This window comes from Trachurus japonicus, chromosome 7 (genome assembly GCF_045865225.1).
Source record: "Trachurus japonicus isolate A0001 chromosome 7, Traja_1.0".
NCBI classification, from domain to species: Eukaryota; Metazoa; Chordata; class Actinopteri; order Carangiformes; family Carangidae; genus Trachurus; species Trachurus japonicus.
This window is the reverse complement of record NC_140913.1, coordinates 33,961,648-33,989,370: the sequence shown is the minus strand read 5'-3', so window position 1 is coordinate 33,989,370 and position 27,723 is coordinate 33,961,648. Positions and strand designations below refer to the sequence as shown.

At 41.1% G+C, this 27,723-nt stretch overlaps 2 protein-coding genes across 3 annotated transcripts; both read right to left on the bottom strand.

The window, feature by feature from the left end:
* Positions 1–457: 457 nt before the first annotated feature.
* ccnt1 (cyclin T1) lies at positions 458–14,870 on the bottom strand. Its single transcript, XM_085782968.1, has 9 exons — positions 14,642–14,870; positions 12,729–12,810; positions 12,493–12,621; positions 8,789–8,849; positions 8,044–8,106; positions 7,856–7,901; positions 7,001–7,164; positions 3,983–4,053; positions 458–3,864 (listed from the first exon to the last, which is right to left on the bottom strand). The coding sequence occupies exons 1-9, from the start codon at positions 14,815–14,817 to the stop codon at positions 2,422–2,424; spliced, it is 2,235 nt and encodes a 744-aa protein (XP_085639094.1). The 5' UTR covers positions 14,818–14,870; the 3' UTR covers positions 458–2,421.
* Positions 14,871–18,704: 3,834 nt separating this feature from the next.
* sarnp (SAP domain containing ribonucleoprotein) lies at positions 18,705–26,417 on the bottom strand. Of its 2 annotated transcripts, none has more exons than XM_085782991.1 (10): positions 26,279–26,417; positions 24,323–24,422; positions 23,960–24,006; positions 23,801–23,871; positions 23,586–23,640; positions 22,089–22,162; positions 21,207–21,270; positions 21,041–21,109; positions 19,798–19,893; positions 18,705–19,702 (listed from the first exon to the last, which is right to left on the bottom strand). In XM_085782991.1, the coding sequence occupies exons 1-10, from the start codon at positions 26,309–26,311 to the stop codon at positions 19,661–19,663; spliced, it is 651 nt and encodes a 216-aa protein (XP_085639117.1). In that variant the 5' UTR covers positions 26,312–26,417; the 3' UTR covers positions 18,705–19,660. The 2 variants fall into 2 exon arrangements, with proteins under 2 accessions (XP_085639117.1, XP_085639118.1); XM_085782992.1 differs by having other exon boundaries at positions 23,960–24,003.
* Positions 26,418–27,723: the final 1,306 nt, after the last annotated feature.

The window sequence follows — 27,723 nt, the reverse complement described above, 5'->3', positions numbered from 1 at the left end:
CTTTTTTTTTTCGATGAATCATGGCTTGTGGAAGGATTACAAACAACAATCTGAATAAACTGAAGATCCACCACTTCAGTTTGGAGGTGTGGAGTTTAAAAAATGAAAAAAAGACAGTTTAAACATGATGACATTGGAACAGTGTGACAGGGGGTAAAACATCTGAAACATCCCCACAGGAAATGCATGAATGAATGAAAAGACAACCATTAATAAAAACAAAAGACATACAGATGGCCTATGATCAGTCATTAATAAATCTGTTTTGTCAATACTTTGTAGTAGCTGTGCTCGGTATGGTCACCGCAAAGTGAGAACCAGCACAGAAACACGATTTTTCTCCATAATTTCAGGGTGAAAATGTCGTGCATGTTGTAGAAACGCTGCATATTTATCTCTCTTGGAAAAAAGAACTAAAAAAGAAAAAACAGGGCAAAAATAAAACTCGTTAATGTCCGTTGGCAGCTCCTTCATTGTGACCATATCGAGTAGATATGTTTGAACTCTCTGAACCCTTTGTGAAACCATAAACGTTTATATGCTTGGTATGAACTTTGTCCATTAGTGTAACCATTACAGAACTGAGTATGAATATTTTACAACCATTTAAAACAATGACTGCAACACTCCAAATCTTAAAAAATAAAACAAAAACAAAACAAAAAAGTACAAGCTTCCTCAATTTACAATTCTTCTTATTTTCTTTCTTTTTTTTGTTGCTATTTTTATAACAAAATGTAAAAAATATTTCATGTTTGTTTTAAACATTTTACATCCTTTGTACAAGTTTACCAAATAATAAAAGGGAAACAAAATAGATAAAACACTGGAGGAGGGGGGCGAGGGAGGACGTGGTGGGGCAATCAGCTTTTTTTTGTTTTTGCAATTATGGCTGAAGAAGAAAAATATTCTTAAAAAAAGACAAAAATATTGAGACGATGGCTTTGTAGACATGCACTCTCACACTCGGCTGTACAGTCTGGACCTTAAAAAGGTATAAAAGGGGGGGAGGACTGTTTTTTTTCTTTTTAAGTAATCAATTAATAAATAACACACTATAAAAACATTATAAAAAGACGACTGGTAAGAAGACATAACAGGTACGAGATGGAAATCTTTTAGCTTTCCTTTCCATGATTTCAAGACAATGACTTCTTTCTTCTCTAGAAACAGTAAATCGGGTCCCGTCATCACATTTCACCTGCAGTTTTTTTTTTTTTTTTAAGAAAATTATCTACACTTTTGCTGCTGTAATTTTTTTTCCCTCACATTTTTTCTTCAAGCTTTACAAGCCTCTTTATTGCCCCACTGTGAAAAAGAACAGGTACATTTCTCTGCTGTCACACACCGAAAGCCCGAAAGTCAAGAAACACTGGGTGAGTTACAAAAAAAAAGAAGAAAAATCCAACTCTGTAGCGCCACATTATGTAATAATGTAATAAATATTCACCTCATGATGTAACAACGACACATTTTGTTAATGTGATCAGATTCTTGAACAAAATATGTAATAAACTATAGAGCTGCAACAATTAATCGAACAATAGTCGATTATTAAATTAATCGTCAACTATTCTGATCGGTTTGAGTAGTTTTTTAAGAAAAAAAGTCCAAATTCTGCTTCTTAAATGTGAATATTTCTGGTTTCTTTGTTCCTTTATGACAATAAACTGAGTCTCTCTTTGGTTTGTGGACAAAACAAGACATTTGAGGACGTCGTCTGGTGGTTTGGGAAACACTGATTGGTCAATAAAATGTTGAAAAATATCAAACAACTAATCGATTAATCGTTTAAATAAATCAACAGATTAATCGATAATGAAAATATTTGTTAGCTGCAGCTCTAACAAACCGTCACATTTTGTAATAAGGTGTTAAATAATGCACAAAACTATTACATTTTCACCTACATTTTATAATAATTTGGTGCATTATTTAACTTCTTACAAAATGCAACAAAGTTTATTAGAGCTGCAACTAACGATTATTTTCATTATCGATTAATCTGTCGATTATTTGAACAATAAATCGATTAGTTGTTTGTTCAATAAAATGTTAAAAAATGTCTAAAAACATCAATCAGTGTTTCTCAAACCACCAGACGACGTCCTCAAATGTCAAAGAGAGACTCAGTTTATCGTCATAAAGGAACAAAGAAACCAGAAATATTCACATTGAAGAAGCTGGAATCAGAGAATTTGGACTTTTATTCTTAAAAAAAAACTACTCAAACAGCTGACGACCAATTTAATAATTGATTATTGTTCAATTATAATTGTTGCGGCTCTACAGATTATTACTAAACGTGTTGCTATGACATCACGAGGTGAACATTTATGACATCATCACATAACGCGACGCTACAAATACTTTATGTAACAAGGTGTTTGTGGCGTCCGGCTCGTCTCGGACAGGATCTCATCATTTGGGTAACGGCGGCAGCGGCGGCGGCGGTTCTGACGGCAGCGGCGGCGGTCTGGAGTTCCCGCCTCTGGATCCGCCGCCACCAACGCCGCCGCCGTACCGGAAGTCTCCGTACTGCGACCGGTAGTCGAACATGGACGGCTGCGACGGCTGCACGCCCTGAGCGCTCAGAAGAGAGTTCAGCATCTCAAACGTGTCTTGGTATTCGTTGGACTGACCGCCAACGCCACCGCCACCGCCAACGCCCGCCGCCGCCGCCGCCACGGCCGCCGCCACTCCGTGACCGTTCGTGTCCGTCTTGTCGCCTTTGGAGTGTGAGTAGCCGCCGCCCTGGTGGAGGAGGATGTCGGCGACGCCGTGATGTCCCGACGACGGCGGCGGTGGCGGCGGCTGGAACGGGTTCCTAGACGACGACGACTTGCTGACTTTGGCGCCGACGGCAACGGCAACAGCTGCATCCTGGGAGTGCGTCCTCTTACGCGACGACGACGTCGACGAGGACGAGGAGGAGCTCGTTCTCGACGAGTCGCTGGGGATTTTTTTGCCGCCGCTTCCTATCGCCGCCGCCGCCGCAGAGTGTTTATGAGAGGACGAGGAGGAGAGCGAGGCGCCGCCGCCGCCGGAGGAGGACGAGGACGAGGAAGAGGAGTGATGATGGTGGTGATGATGATGGTGGTGGTGGTTGGAGCGCTCTCTGTGTTTGTCTCTGCTGCTCTTGCCCCCCTCCTCGCCCGACGCCCCCCCCCCTCGCTGCTTCTCAGGAACTCGTATCCGCACCTTGATGTCCTGGTCACGCCCGCCGCCGCCGCCGCCACCGGCAACGGGTAAACGCATCTTGAGGGAACTCCGGTCGTGCGTCCGTTCCTTCTCCAGAGGGATCTTCAGGATGATGGGAGACGGACTGGACATGTCGGATGCAGCGGCGGCGGCGGTCGACGACGATGACGACGGCGGCGGCTGTTGCTGCTGCTGCTGCTGCTGGTGATGATGATGATGCTGCTTCTCCTTCCTCTGGTGCTGCTGCTGACCAATCAGAGCCTGCGCTGCGTTGGCGTAGTCCCGCTTCACGCTGGCCTCCATGTTCTCCAGCTTCCTCTTCTGCGCCGCCAGCACGTCGGCGTTCTTGGCGCGGTACTCGCTCAGAGACACTTTAGCCGGAGCGTGGACCTCGTTGTTCGGCTGCTGCTGCGGCGGCGGCTCGGATCCGGATCCGGCCGGCCCTTTCCCGCCGCTCCAGGTCTGAGCGCTGCCGGACGCCGGCCGCTCCTTCTCGTCGGCGGAGGAGGAGGAGCCGGCGGACGGAGGAGCGGAGAGGCTCATGAGTCCGGCCACCGTGCTCTCCGAGGACGCCATGGAGATCATGCTCATCATGGCGTCTCGCTGGTCGCAGCCGCCGTCGTCCTGCACTTTGGCTTTCGTTTTCGGCGTCTGACCGCCGGCCTGAAAACGAGGAGCGAGGAGAAGGAGGAAACGGAAAAAACGACGGTTAGAGACGACGAGGAGTCTGTGACGAGTCACAAAGCACCAGTGAGAGGAGGAAAAGGGAAACGACACCGACCTTCCAGTTGCGGATCCGTTTCAAGCGGCTCGGCGTTTTCTCCAGAATCTGCAGGAACTCGTGCGTGAGCTCTGAGGGAAGAGACACGTTTAGATTTAAGGTTAATTTCATTCAACTTTAAAAAAAACAAAAAAACTTACCGCCACTTCAAGCTGTCATTAGCAACACAAAGCAACATCTTTCATGTAGGGCTGCCACAAACGATTATTTTGATAGTCGACTAGTCACCGACTATTTTTTTCGATTAGTCGACTGTCGACTGTAAATTGAATGCAAAAACATACAGATTATCGCACAGATTATCGCACCAGCATGCAGCTGCTCTTATATACCATCATTAGCTTTCAGCTTTAAGTGTTTAAGGTATATGCTAACTAAAAATAAAGACAATTAAGATGATAGTTCATTAAACATTTAATGAAATATGCAGCTTTAACTGTAGCATAAAGTGCAAACAGCTGAGTAAAATAAGGATAAAGGCACTGGCCTCATACCATACTAAACAACACCAAAATAAATACTTAAAGGTTTTTTAGGTTTTTCTTTCCTTCATTTGTCTCTGGCATTAAACATAGCTACATTTAAATAAAATGAGGTAGACACCTGAAACTAAGGAATTATTCACAATAATAAAGTTTTGGTAGGCTTATCATTCAAATATAACTTGCTCAGTGTAAATAATAGTCGTTCTGTTAAAAAAAATCGAATAGTTTATAAGACAATCGTCTTGTCTGAAAAAAATTAAATGTTCCCTTTTTACTGTCACAGAGGGAGAAACATGGAAAGACTCAACAGAAAGTTCTGTGTGAAACTCTGTCAAATGAAAACAAGTGAAACTGAGGTGCAGCTCAAACTCTGCAAGGTGTGGACTGTGATGGGAAGCTATTGACGTAGTTTTACGCCGGGAGAGAAGACTTCCTCGTTAAGATGAGCGCTCATTACGTGACCAGGACGCTGTGACCAGACGCGGTAACGTTCCAATATTCTCCAACACCGAGTCTCAAAGTCTGCGATTTTATTTTTAAATGACGAACGGCTGTTTTTCAGTCCGTGACTTAAAACGATGGAGCGGCGGTACCGCTCCTAGTAGCGCTTCTCATTTAAAATGACAGAGAGAGAGAGAGAGAGAGAGAGAGAGAGAGGGAGAGAGGGGCGGTGGTGGCGGTGGCGGCGGCGGCGGCGGGGGGGGTTTACACCGGTGCCGCTTGATGAAGGACAAGACAGGTAGAGAGAGAAAAGAGAGAGAACACCTATGTGTACTGAGTGAGTGCACGTGTGTGTGTGTGTGGTGGGCGGCTGCGGCGGCGGGTGCGTGTGTGGAAGGTGCCGCAGCAGTTTTGAGAGAAAAACAAAATTAAAACAACAAACAAACAACGACGCATCGACTATTAAATTAGTTGTCGACGATTTTAATAGTCGACGTAGTCGTGACTAGTCGACTAATCGTGGCAGCCCTACTTTCATGTACTAAACAGTTGTAGTTGGCAATTACATTGCAATTCTTCCCTTTCGCTTTAGCTGCAGCTCAAACTAAAAAGATGAATTTAAGAAAATAAGTAAAAGTCAAGAAATTGGTCTCAGACCTCAGAGGATGTCCGTGTGTGTCTGTTTTATTCAGTTGTAAGCAGTGTGTGTGATTTGGTGTTTGCACTTGGAGTGTTTTGGGGGTCACAAACAAGATCATGTTTAGGGCCACCAAAATCCTAGGGCCGGCCCTGTAGGAAGGACTCGTGTGTGAATAACTGAACCAATAGCCTAACAGCGTAATAGCTAAGGACTAGAGAACAAGAAGGCACTGCAAACGGATTTGATTTGGATACGTTTCTCTAGAGACTTTCTATTCTTGCATATTTGTCTTCTCTATTGTTTAGAGACAGCAGGCCTATACGGTTGTTCATAAAGGGTTGGAAAAAAAACAAAAAAACATGTGACGGTGGGATTTAAACATTAGCGCGAGTAAGGACGACAGCTGAAAAAAAAAGGACGGCAGCGGGAGCAGCGCTACAACAAAGGTAGAACAAGTTCTCTGGGAACATGAGGAGCAAAAATACATCCTTCACATCATAACACTGAGGTGCACAGACGTGTTTCTGCCCCCCGCCCTGCCGAATGAACGGGCAATTGAAGAAAAAAAAAAAACGCCATGTAACTCAGCTCTTTACTACAACAACAATATCCTTCTACAAATGAACGATCGCCCCCGTATAATCGTGTAACTTCGGCTAATCATGATGTAACTCACTCTCAGTGGTCATCAGAGACAGGTGATTGAGTCCGTTTTGGCCCATATGGATCTCAGTTTATAGGCTAGTTGTTGGTCTCTTTTTTTCTTTCTCCCACCTTGCGCTCTGCTGTCGTGCTCCGCTGTTTTTTCTCTAACACTGCGGCTCCGTGCCCACATAATCTGACCAATCCCGGGGCCCCTCCACATGCGGGGCCCCTAGGCTGCAGCCTGTCAGCCTGTGCATTAATCCACGCCAGAAACCAAGAAATCCCATGAGCCTCCGTAGCGTAGCTCTGAGCAGCTCACGGTTCTGCTCCGCCGTTCTAAAAATAGCTTGCACCGACAATTAAAGGTAACAAACCTATTAGGGGTGGGAATCTTTTACTATCTCACGATTCGATTCAAAACGATTTGATTCCTAATGATTTCTGCTTCAGTCTATCGGTGCAAAGGATCCTCATGATCTACTCCAGTCTGCTTTGCAAGACAGAATGACTGAAGTGTCTTTTTCACATTTATTGAGTTTTAAACATTTATCCATGCTTAGATGGAATTGTTGAAACTGTTGCATAAAAGCAATATCACATATTGCTTAAGTAACACAATTAAAAGTGCCTCTTTATTTAAAAAAAAATAGTGCAGTTAAACATGCTGCCTTTTAAATCGTAAGGAAATGGATTTTCCTTAGAATTTGTTTCATTATCGATTTAGATTCGATTTTGGGACATTTTATATCGATTCTGAATCGTATTAAATGAGAATTGCAATTCTTATGTGAATCCAACAGTACGTACCGTCCAGCAGCTCCAGGGTGACGGTGGGGTCGACGTACTCCCACCAGTGTTTTCCGTCCGTGGACACGGGAATCTCCCAATTGGACCATTTGCAGGCGAGGTGGATGCAGACGCACGCCACGACCGGCGGACTGTACTGCAGGCAGAACGTGGTCAGGTGCAGACTACGTGGCAGGATGAGTCCAGGAAGGAAAGAGAAAAACACAAACGGGGAGAGAGAGAGCAGACATTCAGTATATTGAGTTTGACGATTACACACTCACTCACACACAACACGCTTTCCTTTTCACATAAAAAGACACAGTTAGGGATGTCACGATTACTTGTTTTCACAATTAATCGCAGTATTAAACGCCACAATCAATTAATCGCAAAGATTCATAAATACCGTCACTTCCCAAAAAAGATTATGTCGGAACCGTATCGGCAGATGTGGCGCCAAAATAAAGGTAAATGTACAGATACTGGTCAATTTATTTAACGTAACATTGAATTGGTAGGAATTTAAATGTTAGCCTGTCATTTGTATTTAAAACAAAACAAAAAACTATTAAAATAAACGCAAACATTTGGTATAGATGACAATTTATGACCTGAATATTTCCTGGGGATTAATAATTGGTCATGTATTAATAGATACTTGAAATATTTTGTGTAAACAATGAGTAATGTAATTATATTTTGACTATATTTGATTTTACACATTCATAGTGTTGTGAAATTAATTAATGCATAAGAATCGTGATAATCGTAACACCGTGATTATTTCTCTGACAAAAATCGCACCAAGAAAATGTGTAATGGTGACATCCCTAGACACAGTAGCTCATGTTCTACAGTAAACTGTGCATATACCTGTTTGTGGCCATGAAGTATGATGTTTGAGCCAAATCCTTACTCGCTGGAACAACAACAGAACAAAGAAATCCACTTAAAACCTTTAAAACCTGAAAATTAATTCAACCGATGCAGCTGGTTTTGTAATAATAATCACAGTGGAACATCCAAACACAACTTCACACAGGAGCAGAGCTGAGACTCACCTCTGACCAGCTGAGTGCACTTGACGACATGAGTGTGTGGGTGGTCGATGGTGATTTCAAAAGCTACAATAAAAAATAAAATAAAAAAGGAGACAAAAAACAAGGAGAGATTAGTAAAGAGAATGAAAAGAAGCAGCAGAAAGAAGTTACTTCCCATTCAGTAGTTATCATTAAGTCCCTGGAAATAAGAAAAATCAACACTGTTACTAAATTGTGTGGTGCTCTTCGTTATCTGATAACATCCTCGACAACATGAACTGTTGAATGTGGAAAAACATTAATGGCAATTTTATAATTTATGTCTCGATGCTCGTTCTGTGAATTCAATCAATCAAAGCCGCCGACGTGTCGTGGGATTAAAGCGATCTGTAGCAGAGCAGACAAACTAAAAAGCCGCTGTTTAGTTCATGAGAATAATGCAGCAGCGTCACAAAGACCTACAACAAATGGCTTAAAAAAAAAAAATCTGAAGGAAAAAATAGGAAATGTGAGGAGTTAAGGAGAAAAAAAACAAAAACAAGAGGAGGGATAAATGGGTGAAGTAACGGCGGGGGAAAAGCGACGCTAACATGAAGCATGAAAGTCAGTGTCCAGTGCGTCTAACTCTGCTTATGGGGCTTTCTGTGGATGAAAAGTAAAAACACAAGGTTAGCAGTAGCACTATTCTTTCTTTTCTTTTCTTTGCATCATCACATGTGTTTCTGGAGGGAAAAGCAAGGGGCCTGGGTCTCCCTCCCCAACTTACCGAGGGTCTGCAGTATTATGCTCTCAAGAATGACCAGGTCTTGGGCTTGTTGCAGGTAAGCCTGAGGTTGAGAGGACAGGCACGTTACTCACTGGGCGCCCGCCACGGCCGTTGTCAAACAAGAGCAGCTGGACTCGCTACACAGGACGTCTGACCGTTCTCAGCTAGAGGTTAAAGGGATAGTTCACCCAAAATTGAAATTGCACTCATTATCTCCTCCCCCTCATGAGGACTTAGGGCTGGGAGAAGTTTCAGAGTCCTCCGTGGCTTCTCTGAGTTACAGGGGGTCTCGGCGTAGCAGTGCATGTCCATATGACGGTTGCAAATGGATACCAACTGTATTGACGCCGGCGCAAATCGCGCGAGATTTGGACGGACCGGGAAGAGGAGCTTCCGCTACAAACAAGCTTGAAATATAGACTTGGAACAATTTCTCATGTCGGGGCTTCAATACACGACGGACATTACATACGAGCACTATGGAGGTATTTGGATGTTTTTTGGTGTGTCTTTTTGTTACGAAGACAGTTGGTATCCATTTGCAACCGTTATATGGACATGCACTGCTACGCTGAGACCCCCTGTAACTCAGAGAAGCCACGGAGGACTCTGAAACTTCTCCCAGCCCTTAGTCCACGTGAGGGGGAGGAGATAATGAGTGGAATTTCAATTTTGGGTGAACTATCCCTTTAAAGGACAGTTCCACTCAAATCCAACCTGCGGCTCTGGTTTCCAATATTTCAGCTCTAACAGAATAAATGTTCAGATTTTCTTGTTACCGTCTCCCGTTCTGCAGTTAGTTCTGTCTGTCGCTGCATCGCCACGGCAGCGTGTGATGTTTAGGCTGTTACACTGAGGGGTTTGTTCACTTCACAGGGTTCCTACACATTTGAAATTTCAAAATGCCATACTTTTTCTAAACACTAATTACCAGACTTCCCGGTTAAAACAATTCAAACAATTTGTGACACTTGAGTAATTAGATGTGTATCATGTAAATAAACTATGCAATTAATCATTTGTTTTCATTATTCTGAATTTGTATGTCATTATGTCAGCTCGAAAAACTCCAGGGTGAGATTCAGGCCCCGTTTACATGACAACGCTCGCGGATGAAAACGGCAAAATATTTCATCGGATGTGCCTTTCGTTTAGACGGCAACAGCGTTTTGGGGGCTTGAAAACGCAAAAAAGTGAAACCACCCTCCAGAGTGGAAATTTCAAAAACGCTCCGCCATTGGGTCCCCGTGCAAAAGGTGAAAATGCAAAAGTCTGCTCCGATTGCTACGACCTGAGGGGGGCACGGAGGGCGTTTCCGTATAAACGTAGCCTTACTCTGTGCTGATTGGTCAGTCTCAAAGCGGGATGTGATCCCAACAGAAAGCCCCGGAATAAGCGGCATTTTTAAAAGCCAACGTTATTAACTTCAGAGGTATCATGTGTAGGGATTGGTACCGAGAACCGGTTCCAATTTTGGAACCAGAACCGAAATCCCAAGATTCGACAACCGTTTAAAAATGCGCATTTCGATTCCTAGCAGTCACTCACATACACACACACACACATCACACAGCTTAGGAACGTTGATTAATGTTATCAGTTAACTGTGTCAAAACCAGTCTTGCCGCTGGATTTCTTTTTCCTTTTTTTTGCCCGCGGCTCCAAATGTTGTTGTTGTTTTCCTGCGACCAATCGACCAATTCAATTTTGGTCAGCCAGTGATTTTTGCTTGGTCGACTATTTGGGGGCAGCCCTAGTAACGTTATACAAAAACAGATAAGCAGACAAATCATATATATTATATTTATTTACTTTCTAATTAATATTGGTATCGGAATCGGTAATCGAAAAGAATCGGAATCGAAATAAGGAATCGAAATAGGAATCGAAATAGGAATCGGAATCGATGAAAATGCAAACGATACCCATCCCTAATCATGTGTATATTCACTATTCAGAAAGTCAAAAATCAGAACCAACACTAAACTAAGATGCACAACGGTAACAGCCGCCAATCTATGGAGAGATTGCATATTTTAATATAACTTGATTTATAACAGTGTAGCTAAGCTAAGCTTCAGCCTACACATTTTCCGTCTAAATGTCTATTGTACACTTTATATATTTACTTATTGTTTACTTTGATTTGTGTACTCTATGTTTTGTTACTCCTTTTAGGACCTTGTCTAGCTGCTGTATTTATGTGTGATGTAATTTCTATTGTGAAATGAGGTGACATGTCAAGACCGAAATAAACTAAACTAAAACTACCGGTACTAAAACTGCGTCTACACAGCCGGAAAACAGAGAAAATGAGTCAGTAAAAGACGTATGAGAGTAGCACTAGTAAAAAAAAGAAAAAGAAATTATAAATACGCAATCGCTTGATTACGCAACAATCGAAACGGCAATTAAAAATCCAGCTTTACTAGAAAGCGTCTGTACTGCCAGAAAAATCTACATCAACAAGAGCAGTAAAAAAAAAAAACAGAACGCTGCACAACGACTGAAGTGAGCAAACTCCTCTGTGTATGTGTGAAACCATCTGATGTGGTCTGGTTTTATGGGATGTAAACAGCCTAAACATTATACGCTGACTGCTGTGGCGATGCAGGGACAGACAGAACTACTGCAGAACAGGAGACATTAACAAGAAAACCTAAACATTCATTCTGTTAGAGCTGAAATATTAGAAACTAGAGCCTCAGGCTGGATTTGACTGGAATTGTCCTTTAATATTAGAAAAGGTCTGGGGACGCCGACGTTCAAACACGCTGAACCTACCTTGGTTTAGAGCGATTAAATCCATGTAGCCCGTACAGATGCTCTTGTTTAACAACTTGGTACATAACACACCTACACACACACAGTCACTGAAACGCAACGTCTGTCTGGATTTCTCTTGACCAAAAAGCATCATGCAACCTCGACGTCTCAAGTAACAACAGCAACTTATCAAAACGTACCAATACAAATACACAGTGTGAACGCAGGCATAAAAAGAAAATACATAAAATAGCTGGTAAACATATTCAAAGATGAATTAGAGTTGAAAATATCCAGAGAAGAGAAATGTGCAATTTGGAGCGATGAAAACGTTAGTAGTCCTCTCAAAACAAAGTGCAACTCAGAACAAATGGTTTAAAGGGACAACGAGGAGTTTTGGAAAAGCTAAGTGTTTTCACTCTACATTTACGAGCCTCCGCGCACCGTGAAATTCTTTGACCGGCGCAAGACAGACTCATGTTTTCATTCATCAAGAATTAAAGTCAGAGGTTCGAAGACGATCACATACCGCCGTAGTTCCGACCATAAACGGCGATTCGGCGGGGTTATTCTCATGACTCGCCACAAAACCGAAAGTAAAGAAACGCTGGTCGGCTCGACCAGCATCTCCGCCACCACTAATAATAACAAAATAACGATAGAGACAAAACGATATATTTATCGAAAATGGGCCCATTAACAAGTGTAGGTAACGTAGATTCATCCACATTAATATGAGACTTTTTTATAACCAAATAGAAACTCCTCGTTGTCCCTTTAACGCCAAATTCTTGTTATTGAATGAGTGTACATTAAAAAAAAAAAAAAATTACAAGACAGAGGAAACCACAAATAAAACGCACAAATTACTTTTATCAAGTAGCTCAGCTGTGTCATTGTTGTGAAGATCAATCAGGTGAACAGAGGTTTAAACTTACGTCGCTGCGCACGTCTGGTGACGGTTCCTGAGGGTTGAGGCAAGCGTGAGCCACTTTGATGACGTGTTCCAGCTTCCTGGGCTGCTCCTCGACTTTCGCTGCCAGGAACAGAGCTGCAGGAGCAATAACCTGGCAGAAGAGAGAGAGAAAAACAAAATGGGGTGATGACAAAATCTTGACAGTGACATCAAGAGTTTGAGTTAAATGAGACGAGTCTGAAACAAAACTTTACTTACATTTCTGTGAAATCTGGTGAAAGACTGGACCATGTAGAATCGATGCATGTACACAATCGCTGTATTTATTGTAAGTTGGGACCTGATACGTGGTGGTTAAGGACAATGTGGTGGTTATATTCCTACAGCGACCAGTTCTCTCAGTTATAACGAAGAAATCGATAAGTTTAAAGGACAATTCCGGGCAAATTCAACTCAGGGCTGCATGTATGTTCCTAACATTTTAGGTCTAAAAGAAGGAATCTGAAGATTTTCAGTTTAATGTCTCCTGTTTTGCGGTAGTTGTGTCTGTCCCCGCTTCGCCACGGCAGCGATGAATGGGAGCGGATTGAAGTTCCGCTGCTTAGGCTGTTTCCATCCCTCAAAGCCACAGACAGCGTCAGATGGTGACTTAAACATGCACCGAGAAGTTTATTTACTTCAAGCAAGTCAAGAGTTGATATTCCTGTGTTTATGACACAAACGGGAGCTTCCAACTGCACCTGAACACACCGAGCATCAACTTGGGTCTCGACTCCGTGAGACTTTGAATTAGATCTAGTTTTACAAACATGTCGGCTTGCTTGATGGAAATAAACTTCTGGGTGCATGTCTTCAGATTCCTTCTTTTAGACCTAAAATGTTAGGAAAATACAGCCCCGGGTTGAATTTGCCCAGATTTGTCCTTTAAACTGAGCTATTGAATCTGTGAAGGGGGGAGCTGCTCTAGGGAACGACGGCCCAGCTGTCCCCTCTGATGGACAGCTGGAGCGACATCCTGACCGGACCACAGAGCTCCATCAGCGACCACCGACCGGCTCCACCAAACCAAAACGTGTGAAGGAGCGTTATCGTTATAATAATAATAATAATACATTTTATTTAGAAAGCGCCTTTCACGCCACTCAAGGACACTTTACAGCAGTTAAAATCAATATAATATACACATTTATTGATGCTCCATTACAAATTCTGCTTTCATTTTTGCTGCTATTTGCTATTTATTATCAGTGCTGTACATTTCTTTGCTGCAACCTTGTAAAATCTCTCAGCTTATCTTAAAACATCAGTGGCAGAACAACAACAAAGCTGGATCCTCAGGTAGCTTCACATGGACCTATAAACACACACACACACACACACAACAGGACTGATCCTAAAACATATAGCATGTTAAATACTTAAACTAAAAACACTGTTTCCATATGAAACGTGTACATATACTCATACTCTATTACAAATACTGCTATTACACAATACTGCAATACATTTATTTTCTGTTGTCTGCCTGCTGCAACCTTGTACATTGATTTCCCCACTGTAAAACGAATAAAGGATCATTTTATCTAATCTTAGGGAAACTGAAGTCTTATAATCTCATCAGTGGCAGAACAACAACAAAGTTGGATCCTCAGGTAGCTTCACCTGGGCTCAGGTTAGCCGGAAGCTGTTGTTGCCTAAAAACACACACACATATATAACGGGACTGACCCTTAATCATGTCGCGTGTTAAAACACTTAAAATAAAACCTCCGTGTTTCCATGTGAAACACGTTGTTGTGCTGCATTTTCTGGATAAACATTTAACAGTTAGCGGCTAATGCTAACGCTAACGCTACGGTGCTGAAAGGCCCGCCGCCGCCGCCGCCGACCGCAGGCCCCGGCTCAGCCTGACACTACTACCGCTGTACCGTTAACCAGCCTCCGTAAACTTAACCACCGCAAAACCACCTACAAACTGTCTCGTTATTTAGTTAAGAAACACACAAAAACAAACCACAGGCCCTGAAGCACCGAACAGCAGCGGTAGCAGCAGGAACCGGCTTCACGACGAAGCTAGCGTTACACCTCGCTAGCCGCCGTGCTAAGATGCTACGATGCTACAATGCTAAGGTGCTAAGGTGCTAACGCAGCTAGCGTCGACAAAAAGATACACGTTGAGCCGCTGGCCCATGTCCTGCAGCAGGTTGGCGGCCTGTTGCCTGTAGGAGAGCTCCTTGTCCGGGTCAAGGCCCGCTCGCCGGGACGGGCTGTTGTCGATCTGCGGCCGGGTGTAGTACCATTTGTTGTTGTTACAGCTTCCAGGGAGAGAACGAAACGAAGCCGCCATCACTGAGAAAAAGGACGAGAGTTTAAAATTTCTGCGCGTCACAGGAACATACGTCACACGCGCGAGGACAGGAGGGCGCACGAGGGGGGGGGGGCAGGAGGGGGCTGTAGTTCCACCGCTGACCAGAAGAGGGCGCTGCAACGGCCAAGGAGATAGAAGGCTTTTTTGACAAACTTTACAGGAGAGGCCAGAGCGATATCGCTCTGGGAGAGGCAAAACAAAACTTTGACCACACTTCAATCAACTGTATTCATGAACCTTAACCACAACATTGCAATCACAGACATACTTATAGGCTATGAATTAGTATTTATGTAATAAACTTATGGCATATTAACACAATGAACATGTTCTAAAACATTTTAAAATAAAAAAAATATATGGAAAAAACGTCAGATACGCCTTTTTGGCACCAAACATTTCCAAGTCTTCTATGGACATATTGGGCGTATCTGCTGAACAATGCATTGAATTGATTGAATAGTTAACACTTGAATAAGTAATTCATTTTCATTTAACTCATTCATTAATGGGGAGGAGGGGTTTTGGAGAGTGACCTTGTGTTTTGGTTGTGTTGTTGTGTGTTGTCTGGGGTTGGAAACTGATAAGCTCTGCTTCTTCCATCCCCATTTCAAACAGTGTTAGTTGTTGTTAGTGTCTGTTGTAGTTGTTATTGTTGTTGTTGTTGTTTGTCCTGTTCGATATTTGGCTATATGGTGTCCCGTGGATGTTTTTGTTGTTGGATGTGAGATATAATTTTTGTTTGGTTTTAAATAAATATGATCAATCCATAGTGCGAATTACAGGGGGGTTTGACCCCCCTAATTACGACTTCAACCCCCCTAAAGGTACAAATAACAGATAGGGGGGGTTGAAACATGTATCTTTCTTATTAATCATAAATACTACAATATACAGTATTTCCATAGTCATGCCAGGAAGATGCTTGTAGTAAAATTTCAGACACCCCTAGTGGACTAAACCATTTAATTGTCTTTGCTAGGGTGTGTGTGCATGGGTCTGAATTTCGGCAGTTTAGATCTAGAATATTTTGTTGGTGACTACAAAAATTGTTTGTGTGGTACATTATGTGCTGCATGAACTGTAAAATTGTGTAAAATTTGGTTTATCATCATCTACAGACTGTAGACATTTCATTGAACAAGCAAGATACTGTAAGACTTCTGTTAACTCAAGCACGCGTCTGCGCTGTACTGCGCGCTGTGTAAAATGTTGACCCCCCCAATTGTCATTGTATAATTCGCACTCTTGATCAATCAATCAATTATTTTAAAAGGGTCCATTATGTTCCCTGCTGTTGCCAGTCGATGGACTCTTATCTTATCTACGCTGTGAAGCACTCTGTGTATTCGTACTGAGAAGGGTACTATATAAATAAAGTACTTACTTACTCTTTCTACTTATCTGGACTCTCTCTCTATCTGGCCTGTCTAGCCTCTACCTGGTCTTTTTACTAAACTTAGCCAACTCCTTTCTTCATTGCCTAAACCCAACCAAAGTCCCAACTCAACTTCTCACTCAAGAAGTCCACTTGCGCCCTTCTGGCTCCAAACATTACTCACGCTTTTGTCTTAGGTCTTTATTGTTTAGTTGCTTTATTCAACACAGTTTGATCTCAGATGGGTCCTTTTGGCATCATTGGATAGAGCTCATCGAGACCTTCCTTTTGATATATAGAACTCATTTTCGCCCAAAATGTCACTTACACCCCTTTGGTTCTAAGCAGAAGAATCCCATTAGGGGAAAGTTTAGAAAAAGACCAAAATATAGCCCACAGATTTTTAACCTTTAGATATCACAATTAAAATTACCCAGTTGATTACTTACATTAAGACAAACAAAAAATGTATTATTATAACAATGTTTAGATCTGGTGTTGCATGTATGCAAATTAGCCATACGTAATTAGATTATGCACTGTTTGCTCATGTTAACAAAGAATTTCAAAAAACTTGTAATACATTTTTTTGTTTGTCTTAAAGCAGAAGTAAGTGATATATTTGTGTTAATATAAGTCTTAAATAGTTATATCTTCCGACAGCAATCACTTACATAGAGTGTTTGGTCTGAAACACGGGTCTGTCAGTCACTCTGCTCTGCTCTGAGCCGAGGAGAAAACATTTCTCGTAACAGTTTTTATCCAATGAGGAGAGAGAACGGCATGAAGGGCTGTGTGTGCAGCCAAGGGACGCCGTGAATGTGGTGACGTAGGGACGAGGACTGTTATGATGCGTTCAAGGCAGCCCGTAACTCGTGTTTTTCCGACCTGTGAAGTCGTACCAGTTCGATCTGGTACGACTTCACAGGTCGGAAGTTACGAGTGGCCGTTATAGTGACTTTCACAGGTAAAACAGGTCGGAAAAACACGAGTGAGTTGCCTGAAACGCTACAAAGTCGTAAGTTGTGACTTGAAGCTGTAATTTACGGTTTCAAAAGCCTGCCTGGAACGCAGCATTAGCGAAAACGACCGGATCGCTTGCTTCTGCTTTAATGTAAGTAATCAACTGGGTAATAATGAATAGGCGTATGAATGGGCTATATTTGGGGCTTTTTTCCCCTAAACTTTCCCCTAATGGGATTCTTCGGGGCTTTTTTCCCCTCACTCAGAACATGTTGAGGATACAAAATCAGTTGAGTTTGCTTCTGTTGCAATTTGTTCAACCTTTTTTCATAAAATGACTGGACTACTTTACCTGTAACTAGTATTTTTTCTGTGATATATTACTTGGCCTGTGATTAGTTTTACCTTTAGTTTGCCTGCAATGTATTACTTTACCTGTAAATAGTCGCTTAGCTTGTACTAAATTACTTTACCTATGATTGGTAACTTTGTCTGTAATAGATTACTTTACCTGTAATTAGCAGCTATACCTATGATTGGTAGCTTTGCCGGTACTATACTACTTTACCTATGATTGGTACTGTAGCTTTGCCTGTAATGTATTACTTTACCTGTAAATAGTAGCTTTGCTTGTACTATACTACTTTACCTATGATTAGTAGTTTTGCCTGTAATATATTACTTTACCTATAATTAGCAGATTTACCTTTTTTTGTGGCATATTGCACTTTAAATGCATTTTTGTAACCTTCTATTTATTACATGTGTTTGTCGTGACCTTTTTATTTATTACATGTTTTTCCGTGTATGTGCAGCATTCCCTCTCAATCTGAGACAAATAAAGAATTCTTTGATTTGACTTTAATTAGTAGTTTTGCCTGTGATATATAACTTCACCTGTATTTAAGAGGGTCAAGTTCAGCCGAAGCTTCGTCCCCTCTGCTATAACAGAACTAAATAGATTGCGTCGCTAAATGTGTGTTCCTGTTTAATGTGTAGCCTATGGGTGGGTGATGTAATGTATGTATTTATGTATCTTGAGGTTGTGTGTTGCGTACGGGGGTGAAAACAAGTTTCCTTGTAAAGGACAAATAAAGCTGAATCTGAATCTGAAAATGGGCGGGCTCGTGAATTTTTTGACACGAGTCAAAACGAGCGACAAAATCGCGTATCTCGCGTTTGGTCGCGCGTCAAAACTCGAGCGAGAAAAAAGCGTTCCTTTTTTGTTCCCACCAAACACGATGAAATAGACGAAGACGCGATGGTCCTGTCGCACAAAAAAAATCGCGTGTATAGTGTCGCAAAAAAAAAAAAAGTTGCGTGTACCGCATCGCCCGGCGCACGCGCCTAACCGCGTCTTTGCGTTACGGCCAGGTGACGGTGTGTTCAGACATTTTAAGGCCTAAAATTTAGATTTCCAAACTTTAGACTTTTTAAGATCCTGTGGATACCCTGAAGAGTGTCTAAATAAAGACACAGAACAGGAGTAAAAAAAAACAAAAAAAAAACCAGGCATAAACGAAGCTGATATCAAAAAAATCAAAAACAATTTATTTTAAATCACAAAATGTTAGAAAATGGACAGATAATAACTGAAGCAGTGTACCAATGGAATCCCAGAAAGAAAACGAGGAAATAACAGGTCATCTGATCAATCAAAAGAACAAGTAAATACACACGTCAAACACAAACAGGTGAGTTAGATCATCTAAATATTACGTTAAAATATTCACTCGTATCACGTCTAATAAACACAGACTTTAGTTTCCACCGTCATGAGCAGGATCGTTGTTTAACAGATCTATCCGACATACTGAACAGCTTCTATCATGTTTCTACTCTTATTTTCTCTGATCAAATAAAAAATCTCTTCACTTTTAGTTCCTGCAGCCGTTTCCTGCTCCTCATTGATTCACTGATTGGAAAAAAAACAACTTTTATCAAAGCAAAGAAACTGATCTCCGAGGCTGAACAGCTGCTGCACAGTGAAATAAAAAAAACTTCTTGGCTCGACTGACCCACGTCTTCGGTTCGATTTGTGTTTCTATGCAGGAAGCTTGAAAGGCTTTTACTTTGAAACTCTGATTTTTTTAAATGCAGCTTTGGCAAAATGTAGAGCAAAAAAAACAACAACAAAAAAAAACACTACGAGTCCTGTTTTACAGAAAAACACAAAATAAACAAAACGTCTATAAAATCAACAGGAACATGAACTGAGTGAGGAAATGAAATCAGACCAATCAGACGTTTTTTTTTTTTTATCCACTAACCTGAGGCTCAGTAAAAGACTGAAAACTTTTCTCTCTTCCTTTGTTTTCCAAACCATTTAAAGTGATTTAAACCACCTGTTGTGTGTCTGAGCTACTTAAACTCCACTTTTGATCGACAGGAATCCTATTAAGTGACGTCTGTCATCTTCAGGGATCTGTGTTGTACAACCATGAAAATGCTTTACAAAAAAAGCAAACTCTAAAACATTATTTACACTTTTCCAAATCTTTCAGCGCGCTTCATTTTCTTTGCCTGCAGAAAAAACAAAAAAACAAAAAGGAAACATTTAGATAAACAGACATAGACTCTTGGAACTTTCTACACTGTGATTAAATATAAAACTTCACCTCAGCATCTTCACCGCCGCCACCGCCGCCTGAACCTGCACTCGTTAAGATCCCAAACCGTTCCTTCCTTTTCTTCAGCTTTTCATCCTCCTCCACCTGGAAAACAAGTTCATATTAATTCATGTTAACAGCAACAAAGAGAATAAACTCATTTACAGCCCCGTGTTTGACCAGACAGGAAACTGGATCATGATAATCTGTACAAAGATATTTATATGAAAGGAAGTCACCGTTTGGTTTTCATTGAAGAGGAAACCAAACTGCACAAGAAGTTTACTTTAAAGGGATACGCCAACATTTTTTTTTCGTGTCTTGCCTCACTCCTGAGTCCATGACCAGCAGATAGACACCATCCTTTCGACTGTGCGTGCAGTAACAAGGGAGATAGAGCCGTATCGCCCGTAATTAGCTTAGCTCAAACACTGGAAGTATATGGGTAGTGTTAGCCTGCCTCCACCTAAAGTCATCAGAGAAACTCTTCAGCAACTCTAAACGGAAACCGGCGGGCCGATCTTCGTCTCAGAGCTGACAAAACTCTCCGGTAAGGCATCTTGAGCGGTCAAATGCCGGTAACGGGACGAGATCGGTCAAATCGGAGGGTTCAAGCAAAGACGCTTTATTTTGGTTCAAGCTAGCTACATCGAGGGTAGGTTAGCTTCCTATTTCAAAGTAAAAGCACAAATTCTATCATCATGGTTTTCTGTATGTAAAGGGCAACGGGTGTTTTATTTTGTGAAAGTAACCGGAAGTGCGTTGGTCACAACGGCTAGCTTGAGTAGCGCCGAATTCGTCCCAACAAAATTGTAAACAGCTGGTATTTAGACAAATTAACGACACACTGCTGATCTAAACGGCTACTTTCTCGCCTAAAAATGTTTGAAATGTTGAGAGCTAAAATGAAATCAGCTTCTATATTCCGCTCGATTAGGAGGCAGGCTAACACTACCCATACACTTCCAGCGTTTGAGCTAAGCTAATTAGCGACTTTAGGTGGAGGCAGGCTAATACTACCTATACACTTCCGGCGTTTGAGCTAAGCTAATTACGGGCGATACGGCTCTATCTCCCTTGTTACTGCACGCACAGTCGAAAGGATGGTGTCTATCTGCTGGTCATGGACTCGGGAGTGAGGCAAGACACGAAAAAAAAAATGTTGGCGTATCCCTTTAACAAAGAAGTATCCTGGATGTTTATTTACTGCTGAAAACCAACAAACCAAACAACCAAACAGCGTCATATTCACCTTCTGTGAGATGGATGAGACGTTCATGCCGAACCGTTCTGCTCTCTTCTTCAGCTGGTCGACGTTCACCTTCAGGAGACACGGAGAGAAACCAGGTGAACGTCGACTCATCATCAGACAAAAGGAAATAAAAAGAAGAACGTCGACTACGTTTATTAAAACTTACAGGAGCTTTACTGTTGGCGACCAGACCTGGAGACGGACTGGTGGCGTCCGCCGGTAAACCGAACCTGGAGTCACGAGAAGAACAAACTCAACATCATATTTAGAGTATTGATTAGTTTTAACAACTGTAGCAACCCAAAACATAATTAACACTTTAATAACAGACATAACTATTATAAATGTAATAACTTGCCAATAACATAATAAGTTATAATGTTGGCTGGAAAGGGCTCATATGAAAAAGAAGAAAATACTCAAAAACCAAATTTGTTACAAGTAAAGACAAGAAAATAGAAAATAATTAAATGATAACGAGAAAGATAAGTGATTATACAGTAAATATAGAAAAGAAAGGAAAAATACATGAATGAATAATGCAAAACCATAGTAATTGTAATAATGAGAAGAAGATTCGATTGTACATGGTTTGATTGATGAGGTACTTTTTGAGAGCCTTTTTAAATAATGATAAATAAATATTTTTTATTGGCCTAGTATATAAAAACCCTTTGCAAATGTAATAACTAGTGCAGATAATGTAATAATACATTAATATGACTGCAGTTATTAGAAATAATTGTTGTTTTGTCAAATGTTTTTTTTAATACTAGGCCAATAATGTTATAACCAGCTTTAGTTTTTATGTTATTGGCTCAGTAATTGTATTACATTATTGGCAGGTTATTACATTATTGGCCGTATCACATTTTAAATGGCCAAAATTATTACGTTATTACGTTTTGGGTTGCTACAGGCGACACAAACTGAACAGTGTTTAATAAATTCTATTAAAATCCTACTCTAATATTTTTATTCTGCTTCATCAAGAGCTGAAGATAAGAAACGTGAATGTTCAGCAGAGGGAAAGCAGAGGGAACCAGACCTGGCAGCTCGTATGGCCTTCTTGCTCTCGGACGTCGCCGGCATGTTGAAGCGTTCAGCTCTCTTCTGTAACCGCTGTTCAACAAAACGTGTAAAGGTTTAAAAACACAAACTGAACAATAAGAAACAGTTCAGACTGCAAAAACTGCACCAATGTGAACCGCTCTACATTTCTTTGGCTGCAGTGTCACATGTTAAACTTATTAGTGTGAATGCTGAAAACATATGTATTCCTCTGCATTTCCAATATGTCTACTACTTTCAGACTTTTAACACATTTACATATTTTACACTTATCCAAAACGATTCAGGATTTTTCCCACCATGTCATGTCATTCAGCCTCCTGCTTACATGTTCTACTTTTACCCTTCAGATATTGCTTCATCTATATTAGTACACTGCAAAAACTCAAATATCTTACCAAGAAATTTTGTCTTATTTCTAGTCAAAACAAATCTCATTCTTTCAAGCATATTTTCACTTGAAAAAAGTAGAAAAATCTGATAGTGGAGCAAGTTCTTCTTTCTTATTACAAGCACAAAAAACTTGCTTTCACTGGCAGATTTTTCTACTTATTTCAAGTGAAAATGATCTAAAAGCAAGTTAATTTTTAGGTGATGAGTCTTATTTAAAGTGGAAAGAGATTAGTTTTGACTAGAAATGAGACATTTTGACAAGAAAAAGGACAAATATTCTTGGAAAGATTGAGTTTTTCAGTGTAATGGTTCAAGAATGTTTTTCAGCTCTCAGTTTTAAAGAGATTTGAGTAGTTTACAACTTTTAGATTTCTTCGTAACTAATCTTCAACAATTCAAGTAATTTCCAGCCACTTCATACAAAATCAGCCTTTTTCTTACATGTTTTAGATCTATTCTATTCTTTCTTTCTTCTATTCTATTTTTTTATCTTTTCCTTTATAAAAAAAATGTTTTTAAAGATTTTTTTTTACCATTTCTTCTAGAATTGTTTTTGAGAAATTTGACCACTTTTCTCTAAAAAATTGTTGTTGTTTTTTTTGTCTATCACTTTTTTTTCTAGAATTTTTACCACTTGTTCTACAAATGTTTAAATGTTTTTGGAGTAGGTCTAATTGTACCACTTTTTTCCAGAAATTTACTGCTGGTTTATCAGTTTTCCTTCCTGTCAGGTTGGCTGCAGGTTTCAACTCTTCAACTGTTAAATTTAAACATGCAGGATTTCTGCATTTTCGTCTACCTTTTTAACTTTTCTTCTGCTTTACGCCCTAGAAAGGCATTCATCCCTCAGCCTTTTAAGTTATATGTTTCAGCTTTAGCGTCAGCCCTTTTCAACATTTCTTCAGCTAATTCAACATTGTTTCAATAATTTCTTCAGCTCATTCAGCATTGCTTCAGCTGCTTACAGTGTTCAAACCATTTCCATTCATGGAAATGCTTTTTCTAGTTCTAGTTGTATTTAAATATGCAGACTGAGGTTTCTAATCACAGAGTTAGTGAATGAAACAGAAGCGGTTCATACTTCACTGGAGGATGATGGAGGAGTGATCTTCACCACCTTCTTGTCCTCAGCAGATCTGAGATAAAAAACACATAAAGAGGATTCATTTGCTTTAGTGGTGAAAACTAGTGACACATAAACAGAACCCTCATCATGTACACAGGAGTTACAGCTACACAATCTAACACAAAGACTGTTGTTAATACAGAATATATCAAGTAAAATGTCAAACGTACTCTTCGTTCTCAGCAGCCTCAGAGTCCTTGTCCTCTTTCACGTTGTTGGCGCTCTCCACTTTAGTGAAGTCCTGGAAGTAAAAACATGAACTTTATGATCAAAACTTTACTCTGAGAGTCGGAGAGTTGAAGATCAAACACTGTGAAACGTCACGTCACCTCCGTGTCCTCTGCCAGAACATCGTCAACGTCCACGTCCTCCTCTGCTGGTTGGAACAAACACGATTCACAGATCAGTGGTTTTTTATCACAGAGAAGAAATGAAAAATAAACATTATTATTAAATAAATAGACTTATACAACAAATAATTAATCACAATAGGATCAGCTTTACATGGAGTTGGAGTTTGGTTCTTTGTTGTGGTAATGAGAGCAGATACAACAAGAAACACCCACTTGTTTCTGCTTTAACTAAACATTTATATTCATTCATTCAAAGTGCCTCAGGGATAAAACTCAGGAGTAGTACAGAGTTTATTTGGTATCTGCTCTGTTGAGTCTGTGTCGAGTGTAAATCCTCACCGTGCTCCTCCAGGTACGTCTGCAGCCGGGCGATGAGCTCTCCTTTGTTTCCTTTAGTGTCCAAACCTCGAGCTTCACACTCCTGCCTCAGCTCAGCCAGCTGCAACAGCAAAGGGACAGGAACAAAACATGTTAATTAAACAACTAATCAGCCCTTTAGTTAGTTAGTTAACCATTATTTATTATACCTATTCCCCACATCTACATGTGTACTCGTTTTTATATCGTATTATATTTTTTATACTGTTTCCTGGTTATTTCTATTGAGGTATTTTTATCTATTTGTTTTATTGTGGTCTAATGAAAACGTTATCTTTTTCTGCAAAACATCTTAGGAGCTGAAGTAGAATATTTTTTTTTTTTAAAGTATATTTTTTTTGGCTTTTCATGCCTTTATTAGATAGGACAGTTGAGAGTATGACAGGAAATGGGAGGCAGAGAGGGGGAATGACACGCAGGATAGGGCCGTCCGACACGGGATTCGAACCGGGGCCGCCTGCAGCGAGGACTATAGCCTCAACACATGGGGCGGGTGCTCTACCAACTGAGCTAAACACCGCCCCTGAAGTAGAATATTTAAGGGTGCACACAACGTAAATCTACCAGCAAACCAAATATTCACATTTCCATTGACCTGACTCCTGTAACGACAGATTACAGATTCTTTGAGTCGTCACTTTCACATTTCACCAGTGTAAAAAACAAAATAAAAACAAAACAGTAAATACACTGGTTGCAAATGCATTATCTCACATTTTAGGGACAAAACGCCTCCAGTTAAAACCCGTCTGGACTCTGCAACCAATCATTCAGACATCTAGGTAAACAGCTCAAACTGAGGTCTGTGGACTTTCCAGAGAAAAGCTGAGATTGAGCACCAGAGTTAAACTCTCCTTCACCTTCACTGTGTTGTATCAGTGACAGAAAGTGAAGACAGACGTCACATTAAAGGACAAAGCTGAATAAATTAGGAGAAACACACAATGTCTTGGTTGAAACCAAGATGAGAACAAAAATGTAGTGAATCCTGTTTTCCGGCCTCAGGTGTAAAAACCAGTTACACGGTCACGGATTTGGACCAACATTTGGACCAGCATGATCAATTATTATACTTATAGATACTCAGAATTTTATTTTAACTCTTTTTGTTTATAAGGCACTTCTATTGCTGCTTTCTTTGTTGTTGTTGAATTGTTTTTGAATCTTTGCACATTTTTCAGGGGGGTATTTTGTATATAAGACCATACAGGGTTTTTAACCTCCACTTAGCCTACTATTCTTTACATTTCTGTTTTTGTACTTGTCCTTAGTTTTGATGGTGCAAATAAATAAAACTAAAACTCTGTTTGATCTGTGAGAAAACACTGAGCGAGGAAACTGACTTCCTGTGTTTATAATGGAGAAGCTAATGTAGAGAACATAGTTTTAAATCACTCATTCACCTTTTTAATCACTCATTCACTGTTCTTCGACCTTTAACCTGCTGTAATGAGTGGATTTGCCCTGTAAGAACAAATTAAAGTCTCTCTCTCCTCTGCAGCTGCAGATCAATGGAGGTCAAACACAAACCTCCTTTAGCTTCTCCGTCGTCGTTAATTTAACTGAGGCAGAAATGGCGGGAGACTTTACATCTAACAAACTGAGCTGCGAATAAAGTTTTAACAACAAATAACATTTTGTTTCCTCCGATAAATGTAATTAACGAAGCTTTAGACGAGCCAGCGTGGTGAGTTTTAACTGCATTAGCTGCGTTAGCTCCGCGGCTCAATGAGCAACGTGAACTCACGGCGCCGGTTTGTTTGTGAACCGGAAAAAAAACGTTTCTACTGCCGCGTCATCGACCGGCCCGTGACGTCACTCCGCGGTTTTAATACATAGCTTCGTTCACGACGCGTTACCGAGCAGTTTATCCGCCCCGCCGGTGAAATAACAACGTATATCTGTGAATATACCAACCTTCAGCTTCTGCAGCTCTATGACTTCGGCCATCTTTCTTTGTTGTGGTGTCACTTCCTCCTCCAATCAACGGCTGCGGCTCCTTCTGAGCTGCGGCGCCGCGTCACAGCGCCGCCCGCAGGCAGCACCGGCACACTGCAGGCGGCACCGACACACTGCAGGCGGGACCGACACACTGCAGGCGGCACCGGCACACTGCAGGCAGATACAGTAGTAGACCACAGCTAAATGTACATTTTGAGGCAAATTTAAAGCAGAAGTAAGCGATCCGGTCGTTTTGGCCACTGGAACAGAGAGTAACGACAGCATTGGTCCAATGGAAGCGCCTCCTGGTGGAGGAATATGGGTTTTGCAAAAGCGCCCAAGAACTGACAACTCTGTGTTGTTGGTGAATGAGCAAGTGTGGTATTTTCAATAATTTAAGGACATTTATAGATCACCCACGTTAATAGCATCATTGAGCACCCTGTACAGATAAACATTAAAGCAGAAGTAAGTGATATATTTGTGTTAATATAAGTCTTAAATAGTTATATCTTCCGACAGCAATCACTTACATAGAGTGTTTGGTCTGAAACACGGGTCTGTCAGTCACTCTGCTCTGCTCTGAGCCGAGGAGAAAACATTTATCGTATCCTACAGTTTTTATCCAATGAGGAGAGAGAACGGCATGCAGGGCTGTGTGTGCAGCCAAGGGACGCCGTGAATGTGGCGACGTAGGGACGAGGATTGTTATGGTGCGTTCAAGGAAACTCGTATTTTTCCAAACGTGAAGTGGTACCAGTTCGATCTGGTACGAGTTCACCGGTCGGAAGTTATGAGTGGCCGTTATAGTGACTTTCACCGGTAAAACAGGTCGGAAAAACACGAGTGGGTTGCCTGGAACGCTACAAAGTCGTAAGTTGTGACTTGAAGCTGTAATTTACGATTTCAAAAGCCTGCCTGGAACGCAGCATTAGCGAAAACGACCGGACCACTTACTTCTGCTTTAACACATAGGCGAGTAAAACAAACAAACAACAAAAAAAACAGTTGTCTACATTAATGTTTCAATCTACATTTTGTAATAAACAAATTATAATAATTTGATATGACCAAGACACCTAAAAACAAAAACACTGCCGTTTTCATCAATTTACAAGCAAGTGGGCAACACACATACATTGGAGTGAATGGGTTTTCTGGGCGCTTTTGCAATACCCATATCCTGCCACTCGGGGCGCAAAACCCTTACCACGGGAGTCAATGGTGGTGTCGTTACTCTCTTTTCCAGTGCTCTAGTTTTGGCTAACTTCGTTAGTTAGCAGCCCCCGCCCTCGTCATGGATCTATTGGTCCTCGTCCCTACGTCACCACATTCACGCGCATCCCTTGGCTGCACACACAGAGAGGACCGCCCCTTTATGCCGTTCTCTCTCCTCATTGGATAAAGGTTGTAGGATATGA

What these genes read in the sequence shown, in the direction of transcription:
- ccnt1 (XM_085782968.1), bottom strand. Translation starts at nt 14,817, where the DNA reads ATGGCGGCTTCGTTTCGTTCTCTCCCTGGAAGCTGTAACAACAACAAA. An exon ending in TCACCAGATTTCACAGAAAT is followed by an intron (nt 12,622 to 12,728) that starts GTAAGTAAAGTT and finishes CTCTTCTGCCAG; the next exon opens with GTTATTGCTCCTGCAGCTCT. An exon ending in TACTTCATGGCCACAAACAG is followed by an intron (nt 7,165 to 7,855) that starts GTATATGCACAG and finishes CCTGCCACGTAG; the next exon opens with TCTGCACCTGACCACGTTCT.
- sarnp (XM_085782991.1), bottom strand. Translation starts at nt 26,311, where the DNA reads ATGGCCGAAGTCATAGAGCTGCAGAAGCTGAAG. An exon ending in GACGTACCTGGAGGAGCACG is followed by an intron (nt 24,007 to 24,322) that starts GTGAGGATTTAC and finishes TGTTCCAACCAG; the next exon opens with CAGAGGAGGACGTGGACGTT. An exon ending in GAGGCTGCTGAGAACGAAGA is followed by an intron (nt 23,641 to 23,800) that starts GTACGTTTGACA and finishes TTTTTATCTCAG; the next exon opens with ATCTGCTGAGGACAAGAAGG.